The following is a 20,017-nucleotide window of genomic DNA, read 5'->3' on the forward strand; positions in this document are numbered from 1 at the left end:
GCACCGAGGAACGTTACGATTGGTCGCCGCCGCGGTCTCGTTCTTCGCTGTAGCGAGGCTCGGCCAATGGGGAGCGGCCTGTTGCGCCGTCGCTACTACAGTTAGAGCCTATGAGGACGTAGCTGTAGCGTACGGAGAATGAAGGTTCGAACGCTTGAAAGATATGCAAGAATGATCGTTTGAAAAGCCGTGGAACTTCGATTCAGCTCGTTCCACGTTTACAGTGTGGCAATCGGTCGTCTTGCATTTGTGACTCGTGGCGGGAAAAGGTCGGTTTTCACGCGTTGATTCAACGTTGTCTCTTTATTCCCAGTGAAAAGTGTGCGTGCGCGTTGTGTACCCTCGAGTTGATTCCGTGATGCGCGACGGACGGACGAATTCGTAAAAGTATTTCAAACGGGGATATGTGTGCCCGCACTCGGGGAAAAGCTGCGTCCTCGAGGGCTCCTGGTCTCCTGTAGGATGCCAGAAAGAAATTTATGCCGATCGGGAGAGTGGTTTAAAAGTGTGGAAAATAATAACGTAACTCTACTCAGCAATAATAGTTCGGCGCGCGTTTCAAATCGCGTTAGAGACTCCCTTTACGCCCAGTTATGGCTAGCCACGACACGACGACCTTAACTTTTCAACACTGCAAATTAGTTTAACACACGTTCCACGGAACTTTTTCGACGTTGCGATTATCAGCGATCGTAATTCTTTGGAAATTATGTAACTGGCAATAATTTTACGTGGTAACAGGGAAACATTGTATACTGTTAGGTTTGTTGAAAGTTACAATACACCTATTCTTTTAGTGTGCTGTTTCTGGAATTTCCTTTTTTCCTCTATTTTCTTGTGTTTTAAGTGCTCTATGAACTTCCCTCTCATATTGATCTGAAGTTCTCCAGTTCTAGATGAACTACAAGCTATTGTCTTATAGCACACTTTGTGCCCTATTTTAATAATATATTCTTATTTGTAGTTCCTTACAATATAGTTTAAACAAATAAAGTATTTCACGTATTCTTTTTTATGTTATAGATTCCATTTCTGAAATTTTCTTTTTTATTCTTAATAAATGATTGATAAATTTGTCTGAAGAAAAAAGTGTTTGTAAAAAAAATATAGATTGTTATCTTTTCTCAACAGAATGGAGGAAGAAATAGTAGTAGATGATGTAGATGAGAATAGTAGCACGGAGGCTCCACAATCAGACGATCCAGCAACACCCGTTATGCCTTTATTATATATTCAGCAGAGCAAATTACGGTCTGCACCACCAACGACAACAAATCAGACGTTGGTTTCACCAAATGCTACTCAACTTGCTGCCATCATCAATCCTGTTAATAATCAGGTGATTTGATTAAAATTTGATTTAAATTCTATTGGAACACAATCATTCTACTTTGTTACAAGCATGGTACATTAAATGAAAATTATCAAATTTTATTATAAAGCTTGTGAAATTATTAAATTTGATTCTTATGTAAAGGAATTAATAGTTTGAATTATATTATACAATAAAATGCATGGTTACATATAGAGGTCAGAGTAACCTATAATTGTCTAAAATGATGTAGAATAATTGAGGCACTAAATTTATGATGTGAATAATACATAACTTTTGTTGTGCCACATATGAATTAATATATAATGTATATGTAGAATGTGTGATGTTTCTTATTGGATTTCATGTGTAGGTGGTAGTAGTGAGTAGAGTATCTCTTTATAGTAAATATAGATTTGTTGAACATATTTATTATAATGAATTAAAAGGAAAATGACATAATAGATTAAATAGAGCATTCATAAATGTAAAATATTATTTTATTGTATTAAAATAGTGATATTTAAGGTATGTTTTTCAAAAAGAATAAATTTGTGTCAATGTAACATGGTACATCAAATTGCACAACTATCCATAATCAGACATTAGACAGTTAGTATACATTAAAGTGATAAAAAATACTGAACCAAAACTTGAGATCTGTAAGTTATTTTTCTATTATTTATCAAACATTTGTTTTATATTTATTTTAGATTGTCACTGGACAAAATAAAGTATTTATACAAGGGCCAAGTCAGGTTACTACTTCTCAGAGTAAACAACATATTGTAATACATCGACCAATTAATACTGTCAGCACCACAACAACTTCACAAGGCCAAAAGCACATATTGCTTAGAAAATCTAATACATCTACTGCTCAGATTGTGCCCTTAAGTACGTCTCAGGGAAATCAAACCAATGCTCAGGCAGGCAAGCATACGTTTGCTTATCTAGGAACTCTCATCAAGCCAAATAAATCACGCGAATCTGTTGTTATTCCAGCAGGTAACTAATTTTTCTTAATAATAAAATTATAGTTAATAAAATATTTTTTTTCTCACAAGAATAGATTCATTTCATTTTTTATGCTTCCTGATAGGTGCATTAACAACAACTCAAATAAGTAAACCAAAACTGGTAATTGCTCCAGTGATATCACAATTAGCTCAAACATCTACAAGTACTACTACCGGATCTCAAAATCAGACCCCTAAACACATGACAAATTTATTATTACCAGTCAGTATTCCTCAACAAAGTGGACCTACAAAGCCCAGTATGTTTAATTTAAAAATTAATAATGGTCAAATTAGCACAGAAAGCAAAGGAACTATTACAGGTATGAAGTTAAAAAAAAATATTTTTGCTGTACTTTTTTAAAATATACGAACTATATTTAATTCTTTTTGCTTTTACATTTTAGTTTTACGAGAGTCAAAAACATCAAATTCGACTACACATCCACCACCTTTGCATCCCATTGCAAAAATGAGTTTACTGAATGCAAATAAAGGAAACAATAATTCTACCGACAGTATAAAAATAACGGAAAATCCAGATTCTGCTGTAATTACACCTATTCCAAAGAAAGATGATACTATTATGCCTGAGAAGCGAAAAAAGACGATAAGTAATATATTAAGGGGATCCAGTGAAAAAAGATTGAAGAAGCAGAATCTTTCAAAATCTCCCCAGGAGGCTATGGTCGATGTGACCTATGCATTGAGCAGTCCGGAATCGGAGCAGGATAAAGACAAGAAAGTGCAAAACGATGATGATATTACCTTGATCAAGGTAGTTCCTAGTGAGGACAAATCTGTGAAGTTTAATACCAACATGGACGATGATATTAAAATCGAAATTATCAAAACACGTACGAGTTGTGGTGTCGAGCCTATAATGGACAATAAAAACGATTCTAAAATGAGTAATCACGAAGAACTTAAAGATCATTTAAACTCGAGCCACCAAAATGATTCAAATTTTGATGCTGCAAAAGTGTTAGATTGGAAAGATGGTGTGGGCACTCTCCCTGGAAGTACATTAAAGGTATGTTAAATAATTTTAAAAGAATCAGCGTATTAAAGAATTTGTATTCTAAAATCCTAAGTATATTTTACAGTTCTGTATGAATGAGTTCGGCATTATGGAAGTAGTAGATGAGGATGAAAATCATAAGCAAAGTAAAGATGGTATTGGAGATAAAGAAAATGTTTGTTTAACTCAAAATTCTTCAAAATCTAGTTCCACCACTATGAATAATGTGAATCCTGAGAAAAAGCGTAAGTAACAATGTTCGAAGCTACTCAGTTTTTTACTTGGAAAATTCGTTATCATTTTACGTAATTGTACTTGCGTTTATAGCTGATGATAGAAAATCGAGAACTGTCGCGGCCGATACCATGTATCATTGCGAAGGTTGCGGGTGTTACGGACTGGCTGCAGAATTTGAAAGTCCAATATCGTGTAGTCCGACGTGTACAGAAATAATAGAATCTAAAAAACAGCCGACGATACGGAAGGAGAAAGACTTAAAGTAAGTTGCTGCGTAACATTTTGTAATTTTATATTTATCTAATCAACCACATTTAACACGTACTTCCGTGTGTTTTCTGTAGGGACTTGCGTGCAAAGAGAAAACGTAAAAGATTATTACAAGAACAACAGCAGTCTAAAGAAATGGAAGATAAATCGGACGAGAAAACACAAGACAAAGCAAAATCAGAAACAGACGAAGACACGAAAGAGTCTATTGGAATGGATGATGAAAGCCAGGGAGACTCCACTGAGTCGAAGGTAAGTGCAAGCAAACTCTGTTTGCAGTATTATTGAAACGTACTGCTTATAAATGTGTTCCTGTATGTAGTATCCTTGGCAGACAGGAAAACTCGGATTCTCGTGGTCCAAGTATCTGGAGCATTGCAAGGCGAAGGCAGCACCCGTCAAACTGTTCAAGGATCCTTTTCCTTATGGCAAAAATCACTTCAAGGTTGGGATGAAACTGGAAGGGATAGATCCAGAGCACCCGTCGCGTTATTGCGTACTCACAGTGGTTGAAGTAGTGGGTGAGTTTTAAAAACCTCTGTTCGCTCTTCAAATAGCCTCAAATAGTATGTTTAACTTTATTTCTTTGCAATAGGTTATCGAATACGTTTGCATTTCGATGGATACGCAGAAAATTACGATTTCTGGGTGAATGCAGACAGTATGGACATATTTCCTGTGGGATGGGCGGAGAAGAATGGTCATCGATTAGACCCGCCAAAGGGCTACGTAGCTAGTAATTTCAATTGGAACGCGTACCTTAAAATTTGCAAGGCTACTGCAGCTCCGAAGAATATATTTTCAAATAAAAATGTAAGCCACAGGTTTCCATTTAAATCAATCATTTCGCAAATGAATGAGACTGATGAAATTTGTTCATTTCAGTCGGTCTTTCCAACTGGCTTTCGAGTAGGAATGAAACTAGAAGCAGTAGACAGGAAACACTCTTCGCTAGTTTGCGTGGCTAGTATAGCAGGCCTAATGGATTCTCGTATATTAGTTCATTTCGATTCTTGGGACGAAGTGTACGATTATTGGGCAGACGCTAGTTCACCGTACATTCATCCTGTGGGATGGTGTCATCATAATGGTCACAGCCTAACTCCTCCAAATAGTAAGTAATTTTAAATGCATCTATTTAAATTACAAATCTTTTGCAAGGAGAATAATACATAAATTGTATTTATTGTTTCAGACTATAAAGACCCCAAATCTTTTACGTGGGACTCGTATCTGAGAGAAACTCGTTCTATGGTCGCACCAGCGAGAGCTTTCAAACAACGACCACCTTGCGGATTCAAGCGTGGAATGAAATTGGAAGCAGTCGATAAGCGTGTTCCTCAACTCATAAGAGTGGCAACAGTCGAAGACGTAAAAGATCACATGTAAGTGTATTACGAATGTTCATTGCTGTAGATGGTTTTCTTCGATCAAGAGAAATTATATAAATTCTTGCATTACAGGTTGAAAATTCGATTCGATGGATGGCCAGAGAACCATGCTTACTGGGTGGATGATGATTCTCCTGATATACACCCTATGGGTTGGTGTTTGAAGACTGGTCATCCTTTAGAGCCACCATTAAGTATGTTTTACAGATTTTCTTGTACTTTTTTCTATAGAATTTGTTCCTCTATTTATGATTTTTTTAGCACCTGATAATCTAAATGACAGGCCAGAGTGTGGGACGTATGGTTGTCGAGGAATAGGACACGTGAAAGGACCTAAATACGCAACGCACAATTCTGCATCTGGTTGTCCCTACTCGCCTCAGAATCTTCACAAAGTCAGGCAACTTTCTGATAGGCTGAACTTAAAACACGAGACTTGTGATTTCGAGGAAGATATGCAGGAAAAGTTGAAACTCGAAAAGACTGAGAGAGTAAAGATGGAGAAGTCTGAGAAACTTGACAAACCATTGTTCATCGATGATCGTTTACTGAAAAACGAGAAAGATATCAAGCAAGAAGATGGCGATTTCTCTGATAAAAACGACAGGTCTGAAAATTCGGAAAGGTAAGGCCTATAAATTTATACGAATATTTTTCATTGTATTATATATGTTATAGATTTCTAAAAGTGAATTATCATTGACTTATAGGTCTAGTAAATCAAAACATCATCACAGTGATGGACAAACAGATGACGACGAATTGATGAGGAAAAGGAAGAAAAGGTTTGTAATTCCTGGCATTATTTCTTTAGCCATATAGACAGAAATTCTAATGTTTTCGTATTTTTCTAGACGGCAAATATCCGAAGAATCTTTGTATCCTCTTTCAAACTCGTACGGTGATTCGGTACTCTCTGCAATACCGTATGCTGCAAACATGCCCGATAAGCAATTACGCACGGAGTTATATCAATCTGTATACAACCCTGGATATAATCCACTGCCAGATGCACCACACATATGGGCAAAACATAGTAATGCTTTAAATAGGGTAGTGGCGAAACAAAACACAAATCCACGACGATGGTCAAACGAGGAAGTGATCAAGTTTATACAAAGTGTACCCAACTGTAAAGAAATTGGAAATATTTTTAGGAAACATGTATGTATTGAAGTAGCTTTATGAATTTATACAAATATGTTTGTATTTGGATTTAATATGTGAATTTTATTTTACAGAATATCGATGGTGAGGCGTTTTTAATGTTAACCCAAGAAGATTTAGTATCTTTGTTAGGATTACGTCTCGGACCCGCCATTAAATTGTATAATAGTATCGTTCTCCTTCGTCGAAGAGCGACGTGAATCACGTGCGATGAACGCACATACAACTGGATTTTGAAAAGTGCAAAGTGGCAACTATCGTGACGATAATGTCGAACTATATGTATCCGAAAACTTGAACGTGAATCATGGAAGTAGAAAGCATATTTTCTATCGTAATTGAGGGAACGTTGATGTTTTGTGAGAGAGATGAAGAAAGAATGATATGAAATATTGGTATTATGGATGTAGAGAAGAGAAGATGATCGTATTGGAAATTAATCGACGGTTCCATTTGATTCGTGAAAGATATATATACATATATATATATAAAATTATATAGTTCAGAGAGCGCGTATGCTAAGTACTTACAATTGTCCGTTCTAATTTTTCCTATACAGTGAAGTGCATTCAATCATGTACAAATGTAAATATTATGATCTTAATTAATTAAATATTGTAATACAAAAGTGTACAAAGTGTCCCGAAGCAATTCTCTCGACATGCGATATTGTTAATTTCTTAAACAATTGAAAATTCGATGTTCTCGAAATGAATTTATTAAGGATAACGAAATCGTTTATTTTTTACGGCGATATAACGTATGAATTGTAGGTTACAAGAAATCAGAACGAAATCAACTAGTCTATCGAAACCACTAAAAGCCATATCCTTCGATTTCAGAATTCTCAGTCGAAAACACAGTGGTTTTCATCGACCGATTGATTTAGTTTCAACTTAGCTTATGCTTTGTTATGTTGTTTCATACGCTAACACAACATAAGCTCACAGAGAGCACTGTTTTTAATCGTGCAAATGACAAGAAGTCAATATGTTTGTATTAAAGTAGAAGTATACAAATACGTAACTAATAAACAAGAACCATGAACATGTATCGGTATTCGTATCGTATACAAAAGTTCCTTTCCTTGAATGAACAAATTTCAATAATGAAGTACCTATTAGGTAATCAATAAAGTTCTGTAGCTTTTCAAGTTAAAAAGTAGCTTAAAACAAATAATAAAATTTATAAAGAATTTTCTCCTAGAAGTAGAAGGATACTTCAATTCCAATTAGAAGGAAAATTATTTTGTTTAAAAAATACCAGCGACCTTACAGTAGCTTTAAGAATGATAGAACTTTTTTGTTCACCTGATACTTCTCAATACTGAAATCCTAGCACAGTGTTGATACTCACGGATACACGCAACAGAGGTGATGTTCCATTCCATTTGAAAAGCGCTGTCCCTCCCTCCCTACGTGACTCCCGTCTGTTCACCATTCTCCTCCCACCAACCGGCAAAGTGGCTGCTATGGCGATGTTTACAGCGTAGTCACGACGACTAGCCATGTGTTCAGTCGGTGGCTCGTCGCGCGTCGGGTAACAGCGCGGGCTCTTGCGCGTTGTTCTATCTTCGCTGTTATTCGTGTGACCGTAGTTTACGAGTGACAACTGGCTACCAAACTATCAAAGAACTCGCCCCTGTCTCACAGTTTTCCAAGTTTCACAAGAACACAAGTGTCACAACCGCCGCAAAACACAATCTACACAAATTCTTAAGAAAATAAAAAAGTTTGAAAAAATCTCGGACCTTCGTAGTGAACTAACTCAAGAAAAACTGATCAGAAGTTAAAACTCTCAGGGTACACAAACCTCAAATTTCGCTCCCTCGATCGACGTTCAAAATTCGCCAGTGGATTTTCGCGGAATGGAAGGATGGCACTGTCGCTGACAGAAGATAGAAAATTTTGCAGCTTTCGCGAAAACTCTGTGCCTGTCGTCTCGATAAATTACTCACGAAGTAATAGGAAGAGACACGCAAAGAACAACATCCCTTGGTAACTACTTGTACATTTGGGCTCGCAATTCACGTGAGCCAGTGACATGCGCAGACGTGAGTTCGAGGTTGTAGGTTGTCCGATTTGAAGAACCTGTCGAAAGCGATCGGCCTGGTTTTCGGCGATCGATGGTCGTCAGAGGGTTCGACGGAAGTGAAAAGGGAAAGTGATCGGTGGTCTGTGTTATGACTGGTATATTTTTCGCGCGGCAAAAGGAGGGGACTGACGATGCGGGGTGGTTGCCGCTGATCGTCGACGCGCGGGAAAATCGCGAGGGCCACGAAGAGGAGGGCAGATCGGTGAAATTGGGCGGCGGTGGGCCGCAGGCTCGTTCGTCGGTGGTTGCTAGCACCGCTGGCGCTAAAATGCCCCGTGCCCTGCCGACTAGACGAGGCCTTCAAACGCTGGCACTTGTCCTCGCCACTGCCTATGCTACGATCCTCCTTTATCAGGCCGTTGCACCTCGACAGGTAAGAATTTCTTTGCAGTACGTCTTTAAAGAAACTGATTTATAGCTTTGGACGTTTTTTGAACGTTTTTAGAACGCTTTTAGAACTTTACAGGATGTCTTTAAGATTTTTTAAAGATATCTTTGTGTTATAAGGGTTACGATACAGGCTATTTTTGTTTTTGAAATTTCTTCTGTCTTGTTTAAAAATTAAGATGACATGTAGCTATAAAGTCGAGAATCTCGGGAAAGCATTTAAGAATTTAAACGATTGTTTAAAATACAAAAATGTAGAAAGAACGTGTGAATCGAATTTACAAATTTATTTGTACGTTAGTCTCGAATTAATTAAATGGACGAGTCCATTGTGGAATAGGTAGATGGACAAAACTTATGCTGCGCAAATTTCTACCATCTACGTCACAGCGTCTTGTCACATTACTCGCGCACTTCCGCCGGATATTGAAATCTTATTTCCTGAAAGAAATCGGAAGTCTGCAATTTTAAACATGTTCCAATCACTTAAATATCAATTTCAAATTGCTACTATCTCATTCCTAGTATTCAAATTTAGAATTTTAATACGAGATCAATATGATTAATAACGACAGTTTCATTAATCCCAGCATCTTCATAAGTACTTAGCAAGTACGTCTGATTGATTCGCGTAGTAAGCGCCGCCTAATTGACCTCGTCGGTGCTTGTCAGCCTCGAGAAAGGCGCGAATTAATTTCGCCTGGTCGAACTCGTTAACAAAATGGTCAAATCGGTCGAGCACCAGGTTAGTATCGGATTTGTTTTCATTTTTCGAGCACAGGGGCTAAACACTCTTCTTCCTGCGTGCACGTGCGCGTTTCTTTTCCGAGAATCGTCTTGTTGCTCGTGTCACCGATCAAATTACTATTGCCACGCCATGTTTACACCGAACAGGGTCCATTCCACAGACTTTTATGTGTAGAATATACTAAATTCGAACTCTCTATAGAATAGAGATAGAGAAATAGAATAAAGAGGTTAAGAAGGTTAGGCAAGAGAAGACGATAAACAGGATAGAGAGAGGGAATAAGAAAAAACAGGTAAAAAATATATGTATTTAAATAGACATTGAAACCACCTATATTGCCTCCTTTGTGACCTTTGACAACACAGTTTAATATATTATATGTTATAAGCAGAAGGCTGTAGTCCATTTTAAGATGGGGGTCATTCATGACGAAACAGTGTCTGATTGAGTATGACATTGTGTGCATAAGTGTCATATTTTTCTAGTGGGTCGACGAGATGACAGTCGAAGTGAACAGCAGAAGCGTGCTGGTGGAGGTGCCAGCGTCGAGAAGGTTGATCAGCAACGGTGAAGAGTCGTCAGTGACGCCAGCGATCGCGACAGCGACGATGGCACCACCCTCGACAAACTTAGACGACGTGTTCATCAGCGTGAAAACCACCAAGCATTACCATCATTCTCGCCTGCCTGCGATCATCAACACGTGGTTTCAATTCGCCAAGGAACAGGTACGTAACGAATCCTTCATGCATGTGACCATGCTCATGTGGCAACAGTAGTAGAGGTTTAATTGATGTTATAAAACGAGGTCTTACGTTTTTTGCAATAATACCCTTCTACGCAGTGAAGCGTGAAAATCGAATCGCGATGCTTTGTTTTAAGATTGCCTTGAGATTGGGCAACACACGTTGCGAGGAATGATCTTGAGTAGTTGATAGGACGATCTTTGAGAGAGTAGCTTTGCAAATGTTGGTTGTTGAGTGATATACCTGTGGCTTTCTTTCTTATTTTAGGGATGTATATTACAGTTTCATGTAAGGCGAAGGATTGTGTACGCCTCATAGAGACACAGAAGTTGCTAGGTGACCGCTAGATGACTGAGGGTAATTATGCTTCAGAAGAAGTGTAGCGTCCGTGAGTGAACATCTGTCGTAAACAAACACGACTTTGTGCGCGCGATTAGTTTACGCTCACTGTGTGGATTCTTGTACATGTTCACTCGAGGAACCCTTCGTGAGAACAGGATTCACTCCATTTCCGTTTTACCGTTTCTAATCCCAGTGTTCTACACGAGTCTGCCTCTGACTCTGTTGCATCGAGAACGTGAATTCATTAGAGTTGTAGTTGGCGCTGGTTGGTGCTAATTTCTGACGTAATAAATTTTCGTATTGTCTAACGTCGACGGTTAATATCGAAAATATTAGTATCCCGCTTCACAGGCTATTACGAATTCACAATCCAATTTGCGAAAGATGATTTACTGCGAGGAATAGAACAGAGCCAGGTAGGAAAGCGGGACAGTGCCCGCGGCGTTGGATTGTTTACTCGACGATAGGGGTTCATTCAAAATGCAAATCGACTTGTTTCGAGGCCCCGTGGATTCGTTCGTTTTCACGGTGCGTTTTGTGTTCGATGGATTTTCGAATAGAGAACATTAACGCGCCTTGTCTAATTAGTCGTTCCCTATCTGCACCGATCATAAAACCGATCCTCGTGGCCCGTATCGAGCTATCCCGTAACTCGAGTCTTCCGACCTCGCTGATCCTATATACTGGTTCTTGCAGTGTATCGTTTAACTCGGCTCATTGTTAGCGCAGACTTGTACAATTTCACTGTCTCGTATGGGCAGAAAGAATGCGAAGCGGTAAAGCGAGGTGACTGTTTGTATAACTTTTAACATTTTAAAACTTCAGTACCTGAAATTTTGAATATTTAAAAATTTCAATATCTGAAGTTTTGAATCTTTGAAAAGTTCAGTACCTGGAATTTTGAATATTTAAAAATTTCAATATTTGGAATTTTGAATATTTAAAACTTCCAATAGCTAGAGTTTTGAATATTTAAAAATTTGTATATCTATTTTTAAAGCTTCAATAGGAATCGAGTTTTCTTCGATAGTGGAGTTCCAGGGTAACTTGTTGCTCCTTCGAAATCTGACAAATTGTTCCCCTCCTATTGTGTGACTGCGTGAACCCATGGATAGGCTGAACAGTCATCGTGGTCGATTGGCCAGGCGTTTAGATAGGTGTTCCACGGTAGATCGTCGAGCAATTCGTTATGAGGAAAGTCCTCCATTCGGGATGCGATCGATCGCCAGCGGAAACGATTGTCATTAGTTTCAGTGACTCGCTTCGTATCGCGACCCTTCAATTTACAAAAGCCGAGCTGCCTCCCAGTCGCTCGCGGATAATTGCTCAATTATGTCGTTTATTTGTCTGAAACCGCTTACTGGCTGCGCCGGTGTAATTTTACGCGACGGAGGCACCAGTACCTGCCCAGTCGCTTTTTCCTTTTGCCAGTCGATGATTGTCGTCGTGCTGGCCTTGAGATTGATTGGATTCCTGCTTTGATCGCCGAGGGTGTCGAAGGTGCGTACAAAGTGGCTTGAGAGAGCGAGATTAGATACAGTCGATGTTTGATTCTCCTACCTTCTATTCGAATTAATGCACTGCAGTGCCCCTTGGACATTTCTAGCTTCTCAAGATTGTGATGGCTATAGGCGGTGCAAAGCACAGTGTGCGTCGATCACCGAACACTTCTAGGCGCCAATAGCAATCAAAGGGTTAATTCGCCTCTCGCCTCTGCATCAGGGAGCTGGAAAGCCCTGAAATGGAAACATTTGAACGACTTGGCGAGAGGGTTCCCTAAGCTTAGCGACGACTCTTTCAGCCGCGTGGTACGTGCGTGGATTAACGTAATTACGTCGATGTAACGCGACGCCGGTGCCACTGACGTCATTCGCGTCTCTCCCTGTCACTCCTCGTCCCTCTGTGCCGGATATTCGTCTTCCTTCTCTGAACGCTGACTGCTGCTTTTCCCTCTCCTCGCGCCCTGCTCTTGTTCTCCACCTAGTTACCTTTTAACCCCTTGCCTTTCTATGACTCGTCCTATTTGTATGGTACTGCGAAGTGAGCGAAAACTCAAGGGGTTAAAACCTTAACAGTCAATTCTTTTACAAATTTATTAATCTCTAAGAACCTAGAGATTTCTTTTTGCACAGAGGTCATGGTACTTTGAGCAGTGGTCTGTTTTTCGTGTTCTTCTGGTTGCGTATTGTTAGATTTTAGTCGTCTTATCCTACTGATCTCTAGTTAATATTTAGAGTCGACTGTTCGTAAATGGTCGTCGTTGACAGGCAAAGTCCTTTCCACTTGGACAAGTGGCAGGCTACGTTCCCCTGGTGAGTGACGAAAGCTCATCTCACCACGTGGAAATCCTTGAGACAATGCTCGTGACGTCTGTGTGCCACCGTTTCCCCTCTTCCCGCCGTTCTTGCGGCTGTGCGCTTCCTGAAGGGAACTCTGGGACTAAAAATAGGCGACTAAACATGTGCAGGCTACTAACCTGTATACTGTCTTTCACTTTCTAATTTCCAAATCATTTTTAGTTTTAAATTTTCAAGAAATATTCTAATATTCAAATTTTCAAATATTTAAATTTTCAAGCATTTAAATATTCAAATTTTGAGATGATTCATAATGAATCATCATCTAAAAAGCACTAATTGAAGCTTCAGCAACAGATGTTCACAAAAACCTTACCTATATCCATATTTTTACCATTGTTCTTTTTTCTGTTCACAGACGTGGTTCTTCACCGATCGAGACGACCCCTACTTCCAAAATCAAACAAGTAAGTATTCCTCTCAGTCTCTCACTATCCACACTATGAATTCATTCCTCATCCACGTAACACCCATAACAGAGGCTCTAATTCGCTCTCGCGTAATTTTTCTAGCAGTGAGAAAGCCGTCTGTAGCCAAGACCCACGAGGTCGTTTCGCGTTAAGAAGTCTCTAGAGAGGCTCGTTTCGTTAATTAAGGAAGTAATTAAGGCCCGAGGCCGAAAATCGTCGTCACTCGTCACGATCTCGCCGAGAATATTCCTCAGAGGCGTCGACTTAGAAATAGTGCTCGCGTGTCAGCTTCTTACGAATCGAAGACACGCGATTCTTAATCGTTATTCCCTGCTTAGACGGTAGAATCCGATTTAGAGAGGAATCGTTTTACTCCTAGGAAAGTGTCTCTTTGCGCCAAGTTGCTTCATTGAAAAAGAAACCTGAGAAAAGGAGGGAGAGGCGCGTTTATTTCTGTTGCAATACGAGGCACAGATAATTACGACAGGCAGGGCTTAATGGTCGTCCTCGTTTATGCGATAATTGCCGGCGAAACGAGCGCAAGCGTGTAGGAGAGCAAGGGCGCCTCCATCAGATACAAAGTGTAGTATACACGGAATCTTTCCTCTCAATCATTTCAGGAGTTCCAGCCTCCTTATTCTCCTTTGCACACGATTTCCTATCGGCAGTCAAACTCAACATCTGTAGGTAGGGTAATGGTCATGCAGATCTTGCAAAACTCTCTTAAGTAGATCTAAGCAGGGTGAACTTTTGTAGGATCTTTTATAAACCTATGTAAAATTAAAAAAGGCTAGCTTAACTTAGGCCTCTTACAGTACTTCAGTAAATTCTACAAAACACTTTAATAACTTCAGCTTTAAAAAAAATGAAACAACAAAGTGACCAAGCTGCAGAAGTGCTAGCAGGGAATTCCCTCCTCGTTTTTGCAGTATGATCACTTTCTTGTGTTTTATTTTTTAAAAATACAGCTACAGTCACGTGTTAGGTACGCTTATTGTACTTGAAAATTGTTCTGGAACAGACCAAAGAGGAATTTCACGTGGAGGAGTGGTTCAATATTTCCATTGAAGTCCACCAAAGCGATTCACAATGCCAAGTCTGTTGTTAAATTCGTGGCCCGTCTGTCTCGCGAGGCTGCTAGCACGCTGACGGAATATCCTCCGTGATAAACGGCAACGGCGGCCTCAGCTCGGCAATATTATCGTCGAGCGTGCTCCTGGCATCGCGCGCGCATACTAACAGCATCCTCGGGCGCGGATGCAAATGACGAGAGGAGGCGGAAAGAGGGAAGGTTGGACTGCTCGGTTAGAAGAAGCGCTGGAACGTGGACTCTGCGAAATCTCGTCGTTGAAAACCCTTCTCGCTGTTACTGCTTTGTCGAGGGAATTAGGTATTAAGTAGAAAGCAGAGGTGGTTCTTACATTTTCTACCGTTCTTTAAATTTTTAGTTCGAGGTGGATATTTGTCCTTATCTGAATATTTAACCATTATGAAGTTGATTTATAGCAGCCAACACATATTCTTCTATTACTCCAAACATCTGGAATATGTCCTATTAGTAGTATTTTTTCCTCATGAAAGATTGTTGGAAAAGAAGTTGGAAGCATAGTTAACAAAAAAGAAGAAAATAAAGATACTCAAAAAAAATAATTCGATCATAAAAGTGTTAATTAAAGAAATTTGAACACCTTGAAAGTGTAGCTCCAAGAGGCCAAAATAAAACAATTGCTAATCTCTCTTACGATTAAAATTGTCATATCGTGGGACCCTGTGGAAATGTACGTCCCGACGCAGGGCGTCGTCTCTTTAGAAGTTATTTTGGTCCGACGCAGTGGTGGTTCCCTTGGGAGGATTCCTCGGGATCGATGACTAAGCGGACTATCTGGAACAACTGGTGGTTGCCTCGTAACACGACGGACGCATCAATTATCCGCGAAGCAGGAGCGTGGGTGGACGCAGGTTGAGGGGGAGGATAATGGGAGGACGAAGGAGGGATGAGCACGCGAACCCTCGGGCACCGTCCGACATTTGACCTCACCACGCGCTCTGCACCGGTTTGCACCTCAGCCCTTTCTATCTGCCTCGCATAATCCACCCTCGCAGGGAATACAGTGAGCCGAGAGAGTAGTTGTATGCCCAGTTTTTCTAATGATAATGTTATAATGTTATGTGGTTCAGTATGAGGTCTCTCAGATGGAATCATTTTGCAAGATGGGGTCGTTTCCAAGAATCTATAGGAGAAGTAGAGTAGTTGTTCATGATTCTGTGCTTTTAAATTAAATTTGTCTAGAGAAAAATAAAGAACTTTTATATATTATAAATTGAGGAATTATCCTTTTTATTTGAGTTTAGATATTCACTTATTAACATGTAAGATTAGAAAAGACGTATAGGTATTATACTTTAAATAAAAGTTTCTGTTTTTTTGAATGATTCTAATTCAAATGCACAGAAATAAGAACAAGTACTCTAGTATTAATCTCTACCACTATTTCTATGTACACTTGCGTGTTCATATTTTCTGTCTCTTTTAAAAATTATTTTCTATGTCTTTTTTCATCGGTTCCAACATTGAGTGTTCGTTTGGTCTATTGATCCAGCAGGCGCGATCGTTGATTAGGTTCGAGGGTGTCTAGTAAAGAATACACGGCAGGTGATCGGTGAAGGAGGCGATCGTGTGAGGATCGAGGGGGCGTGTTATCGTGTTCGAAGCGAAGGTAACACGGTAGTGTGTGCACAGCTCGCTCTGGATACACGGTTGGCTCCTGAAGGAGCGGAGAGAGCCGAATTAATTGGAGCCTCTGAGTAGCGACGACCCGGGAGGATGATTATTAACCTCTTAATTAATTGCACGCCCACCCTCTCTTGACTGAAACCACCACCTTTCTTTCTCTGCTTGCAGATGGCCACATGATCAACACCAAGTGCTCATCCTCGCACAACAGGCGGGCCCTTTGCTGTAAAATGTCCGTGGAGTTCGACAGGTTCCTCGATAGCGGCAGAAAGTGAGTGAAATTTTATGGTTTAATGGTACAGAGGGGCTCTGTTGTAGTTATTTTCTTTGGGCTGTATTGAAAAGTATTTGCTAGGAGATGAGGCATCTTCAAAATTTGAATATTCGAATATTTGAATATTTGAATATTTGAATATTTGAATATTTGAATATTTGAATATTTGAATATTTGAAAATTTGAAAATATTAATATTTGAATATTTCTATATTTAAAAGTTTGAAAATTAGAAATGACTCACGTTGAAGTAATGCAAGGAAAAATGATGAGTATCGAGTGTAATTATAGGTAACTTAAATCGTAAATGTATCGTATAGAACACCTCTGTATCACAATTTGCTTGCACGAAAGGTTTTGGGATTCCATAAAGAGCTCTGTGAAATTACGGTTACTTGGAACTCGTTTTCTCCCTGTGCTTGCGCGATTCATAATGAAATCCTGCCTCAATTACGAAAGCGGCTGACGAAATGGAAGGGGTCGTTAATTGAGAATTACGTATCTGGTTAATCAGCGGCGACACTTTGCTTCTGAGCAACAGGTTGACTCGTCTCGATTTCCTTTCGTCACGGCAATGTTCCTCGATTCGAGTATAGTTGCTGTCCCGATGGAAATTTATACTTCCTCTCGCGAGGAGCCAGACAACTCGCGCAATTTATATCTGTATCTTTACCGAACGTAAATACCTCCTTCGGTGCGTTTACGAGCCAGCGAGGGGATTTGCCTTCTATATGTTTCCTAGAGCGATGGAAAAGTCGAAGTTTTATGGGGTGCTCGCCAAGGTGTTAAAGGGTCGAGCGATTCTCTCGAGAATAGGTGCCAGAGACATAATTTATCGAGGTTATCCCATTGTTGCCTAAGGAATTGATTCACTAGAGTCCTTCATCTCAGATCTTTTTACATTAAAAATGCAGACGACTTAAATCTTTCTTCATGAAGACCAAGATTTGAAAAGAAATCTAAAAAACGTGTGGCTTTACTTGTGCTAGAAAGATGAAGAAATTCTGATTTCCAAAAATAAGAAAAATTCTGCATCTTCGTAATACTAATCGTAGTTTCTGTCGAGAGCTATTGGAAAGGAAGAAAGGCTGGCGTCGATGTCCTTAAAACGGTAGTCAAGAGCAAGTTGAGTGGCCAATGGTGCACAAGTAGAGGAGGCCATCGATGGACTTCCGGTTAGTGGCGAGCACTCCGTCGAACAGGAAGCCACTGGCCGCTTTTTCCCATAACAATCCCTCGTCGGGTACTTAAACTGTTTACTCGGTCGAGTGGCGGCGAAACACGTAAACCAGCGCACGACGATGTAATCGCGATAAAGACCGAGATCAAAGAGCAATTGTGGGATCCTCTCGAGAGGACACGCTGCCCGAACGAGCGGTAATTGCTGCTGTTAATCTGGTTACGGCTATCGCAGCATCCGCCGTTTACGGGATGGAACCGCGACAGGTAGAGATAATGAAAACAGGAACGGCGTAATCAAGACATCGTGCCGATAATTGGATCCTCCTGTCGATATACCTGTGCGAGCAACACGCAACTTGCGACGACGTTTCTGACTGAGATCGATAAGACTTGAGGATCTCAGAATATGTAGAATTAGAGATGAAAGAATGACACATCACATTCATTCAAGGTTTTCGTCATTTTTGTATAATACTATGAATTCAAGTATTAGAGAATTCTATTTTTTGAGGAAGTTTCAGTTTTCTTGAGAATTCTATTTCTTGTTTAGAATTTTAGTTTCTTGAGAGTCTCAGATTTTTTTTAAATTTCATGTCTTTTGAGAATTCTATGTCTCTTGAGACTTCTATTTGAAAATTTGAATATTTCTTTCTCTCTGTGTGCATATGTGTGTGTGCTACATTTTTACTTTGACCTGAACGAGCTTTGGACCCACTCGCCCAAGAATTCGAGGACTAAAATACATCTATGAACAGCTCAGGGTGCTTGACTAACTTCGTCTTCTGTCCTACCATAGTCGACACTTGAACCGTGCTCCTTAGAGGCAGCGAGATAAATAAATAAGAAAAACGTCAGGCACCCTGGAATATGACCAGAGAAAACGGCGGCAAAAGTCGGTAATTGGTCCACGACGACGACGCGTCCCATTAGCCGTGTTTTTTCAGTCGTCACTTCGGAGCAGAGATAATATTTTGACGGCACGATCCTCATCCGAATGGGACATTTCTCGACATCGGTTGGCGGCAATAAATATCTCGTTTGCAAACAACCCGGAAATTCTGCTCGCTCAGTGCAGGAGCCCCTCATTTTCGTGACTTCCACGAGACCATAAGTTCCTCAGAACCTTCTGTTTGGAAAGCCTGAAGAGATCCACTCGAGGCTCTAAATCGAATCTCCAGAATGACTTGGGCGCCACGCAGCTCGATCCCTGGAATCCAGAGGAATCTCTTTATCGCCAGAAAAAAGATCGCATCCGTCGTGATAGAGAGTTTCTCTAGAGCTCGCTAGGCCTGGTATACACGTGCGTGTATTCTCAGCGAGGATACGAGGGCAGAAAAAGCGTGGAAAAAATAAATTCCACGAGACTCACAGAGAGCATCGAGCAGCCGAGTGTGGAACCGCTTGGAAGACAAACAATTAGCGGAGATATGAATCTTGCTCGATAACGTGGCTTTCTTGACGATTTAATCTCCCCTTGGTTCACGGTGCCGCGTTCGTAGGCTCGTATCGTTAGCGGTATTGTTCGATCGCGCTGAACGTACCTCGAGCGAGAGATCGACGCCCTATCTGACGCGATATCGAGGGTATTATCGATGCAGCGTCAGGTGGAAGACCGGTATCGCTGGGCAAAAGGAAAAAGAAGCGGGACAAGTTGGACGCGTCGGGATAAACTTGTCTCGCGAGAAGACGCTTAATGCGCGGACTCGTACCACGTGGATCGCCTAAACGAGCAACCTGTCGACCAGCTTCCACGCTCTCGTATTTGGCGCGTGTTGCGTCACTGCTGTCGCGAGTTGTCGAGGAGCGTGGACTGCCTTTTCCGGGTACTAGGCGTAGAAGTCGTCTGGGGATCGATCTTCAGAGGCTTGGAATCTGTACTTTAATCGTGGATCGCCCTTTTATGGGGTTTGAGTGCTCCGATTTTTGAAGTCCCTTGAGATGTGCAGCAGGAATGAGGAACGAGGTCAGTGGGACATATTTGCAGTGCTTTCTTGGCGAGGGGTTCAGGCAAACATTCAGATTCTTGTATTCAGGTTTTCAGACACGTTCAAATTCTCAAAGATCTCTTTCTGGACTCCTCAAATCCTCAGATATTCAACTTCTCAAACTCCATAGAACCCTTCTTCTCCACATAAATACATCTCAGGCATCCTCACCAAAGCTATGACCAGCATCACGCATAAACACAGCTCCAGTGCTCTAAATAATTTCATACGAAACACGAACACACACCAGCAAGGAAACACTGTACATGGTCCCTCTGGAAACCCTCAGCAGATCTAGTTCCCTCCTGGCTCGCGTTTTCGATGGCCCCTCTCGATTGGCG

At 40.5% G+C, this 20,017-nt stretch overlaps 2 protein-coding genes across 3 annotated transcripts in view; both read left to right on the top strand.

Annotated features, from left to right (window-relative positions):
* Positions 1-177: 177 nt before the first annotated feature.
* L(3)mbt (lethal (3) malignant brain tumor) lies at positions 178-7,470 on the top strand. 2 transcript variants are annotated; one of them, XM_076386600.1, is made up of 17 exons: positions 178-762; positions 1,132-1,339; positions 2,026-2,320; positions 2,415-2,654; positions 2,739-3,364; positions 3,438-3,597; positions 3,680-3,851; positions 3,934-4,111; positions 4,194-4,380; positions 4,455-4,672; positions 4,745-4,973; positions 5,055-5,244; positions 5,323-5,444; positions 5,512-5,875; positions 5,961-6,035; positions 6,105-6,414; positions 6,492-7,470. In XM_076386600.1, exons 2-17 carry the CDS (start codon positions 1,133-1,135, stop codon positions 6,615-6,617), a joined length of 3,699 nt encoding a protein of 1,232 aa, XP_076242715.1. In that variant the 5' UTR covers positions 178-762; position 1,132; the 3' UTR covers positions 6,618-7,470. The 2 variants fall into 2 exon arrangements, with proteins under 2 accessions (XP_076242715.1, XP_076242714.1); XM_076386599.1 differs by having other exon boundaries at positions 179-762; positions 4,182-4,380.
* A 457-nt stretch (positions 7,471-7,927) lies between these two features.
* The window catches only part of Fng (Fringe glycosyltransferase), a 63,498-nt gene continuing 51,408 nt past the window's right edge, over positions 7,928-20,017 (top strand). Inside the window, exons 1-4 of the mRNA XM_076387370.1 lie at positions 7,928-8,884; positions 10,132-10,374; positions 13,450-13,498; positions 16,404-16,506. Of these exons, the coding sequence (XP_076243485.1) occupies positions 8,600-8,884; positions 10,132-10,374; positions 13,450-13,498; positions 16,404-16,506 (680 nt within the window). The 5' untranslated portion in view covers positions 7,928-8,599. The remainder of the gene's footprint in view (positions 8,885-10,131; positions 10,375-13,449; positions 13,499-16,403; positions 16,507-20,017) is intronic.

Source organism: Calliopsis andreniformis, chromosome 10 (genome assembly GCF_051401765.1).
Source record: "Calliopsis andreniformis isolate RMS-2024a chromosome 10, iyCalAndr_principal, whole genome shotgun sequence".
NCBI lineage: Eukaryota > Metazoa > Arthropoda > Insecta > Hymenoptera > Andrenidae > Calliopsis > Calliopsis andreniformis.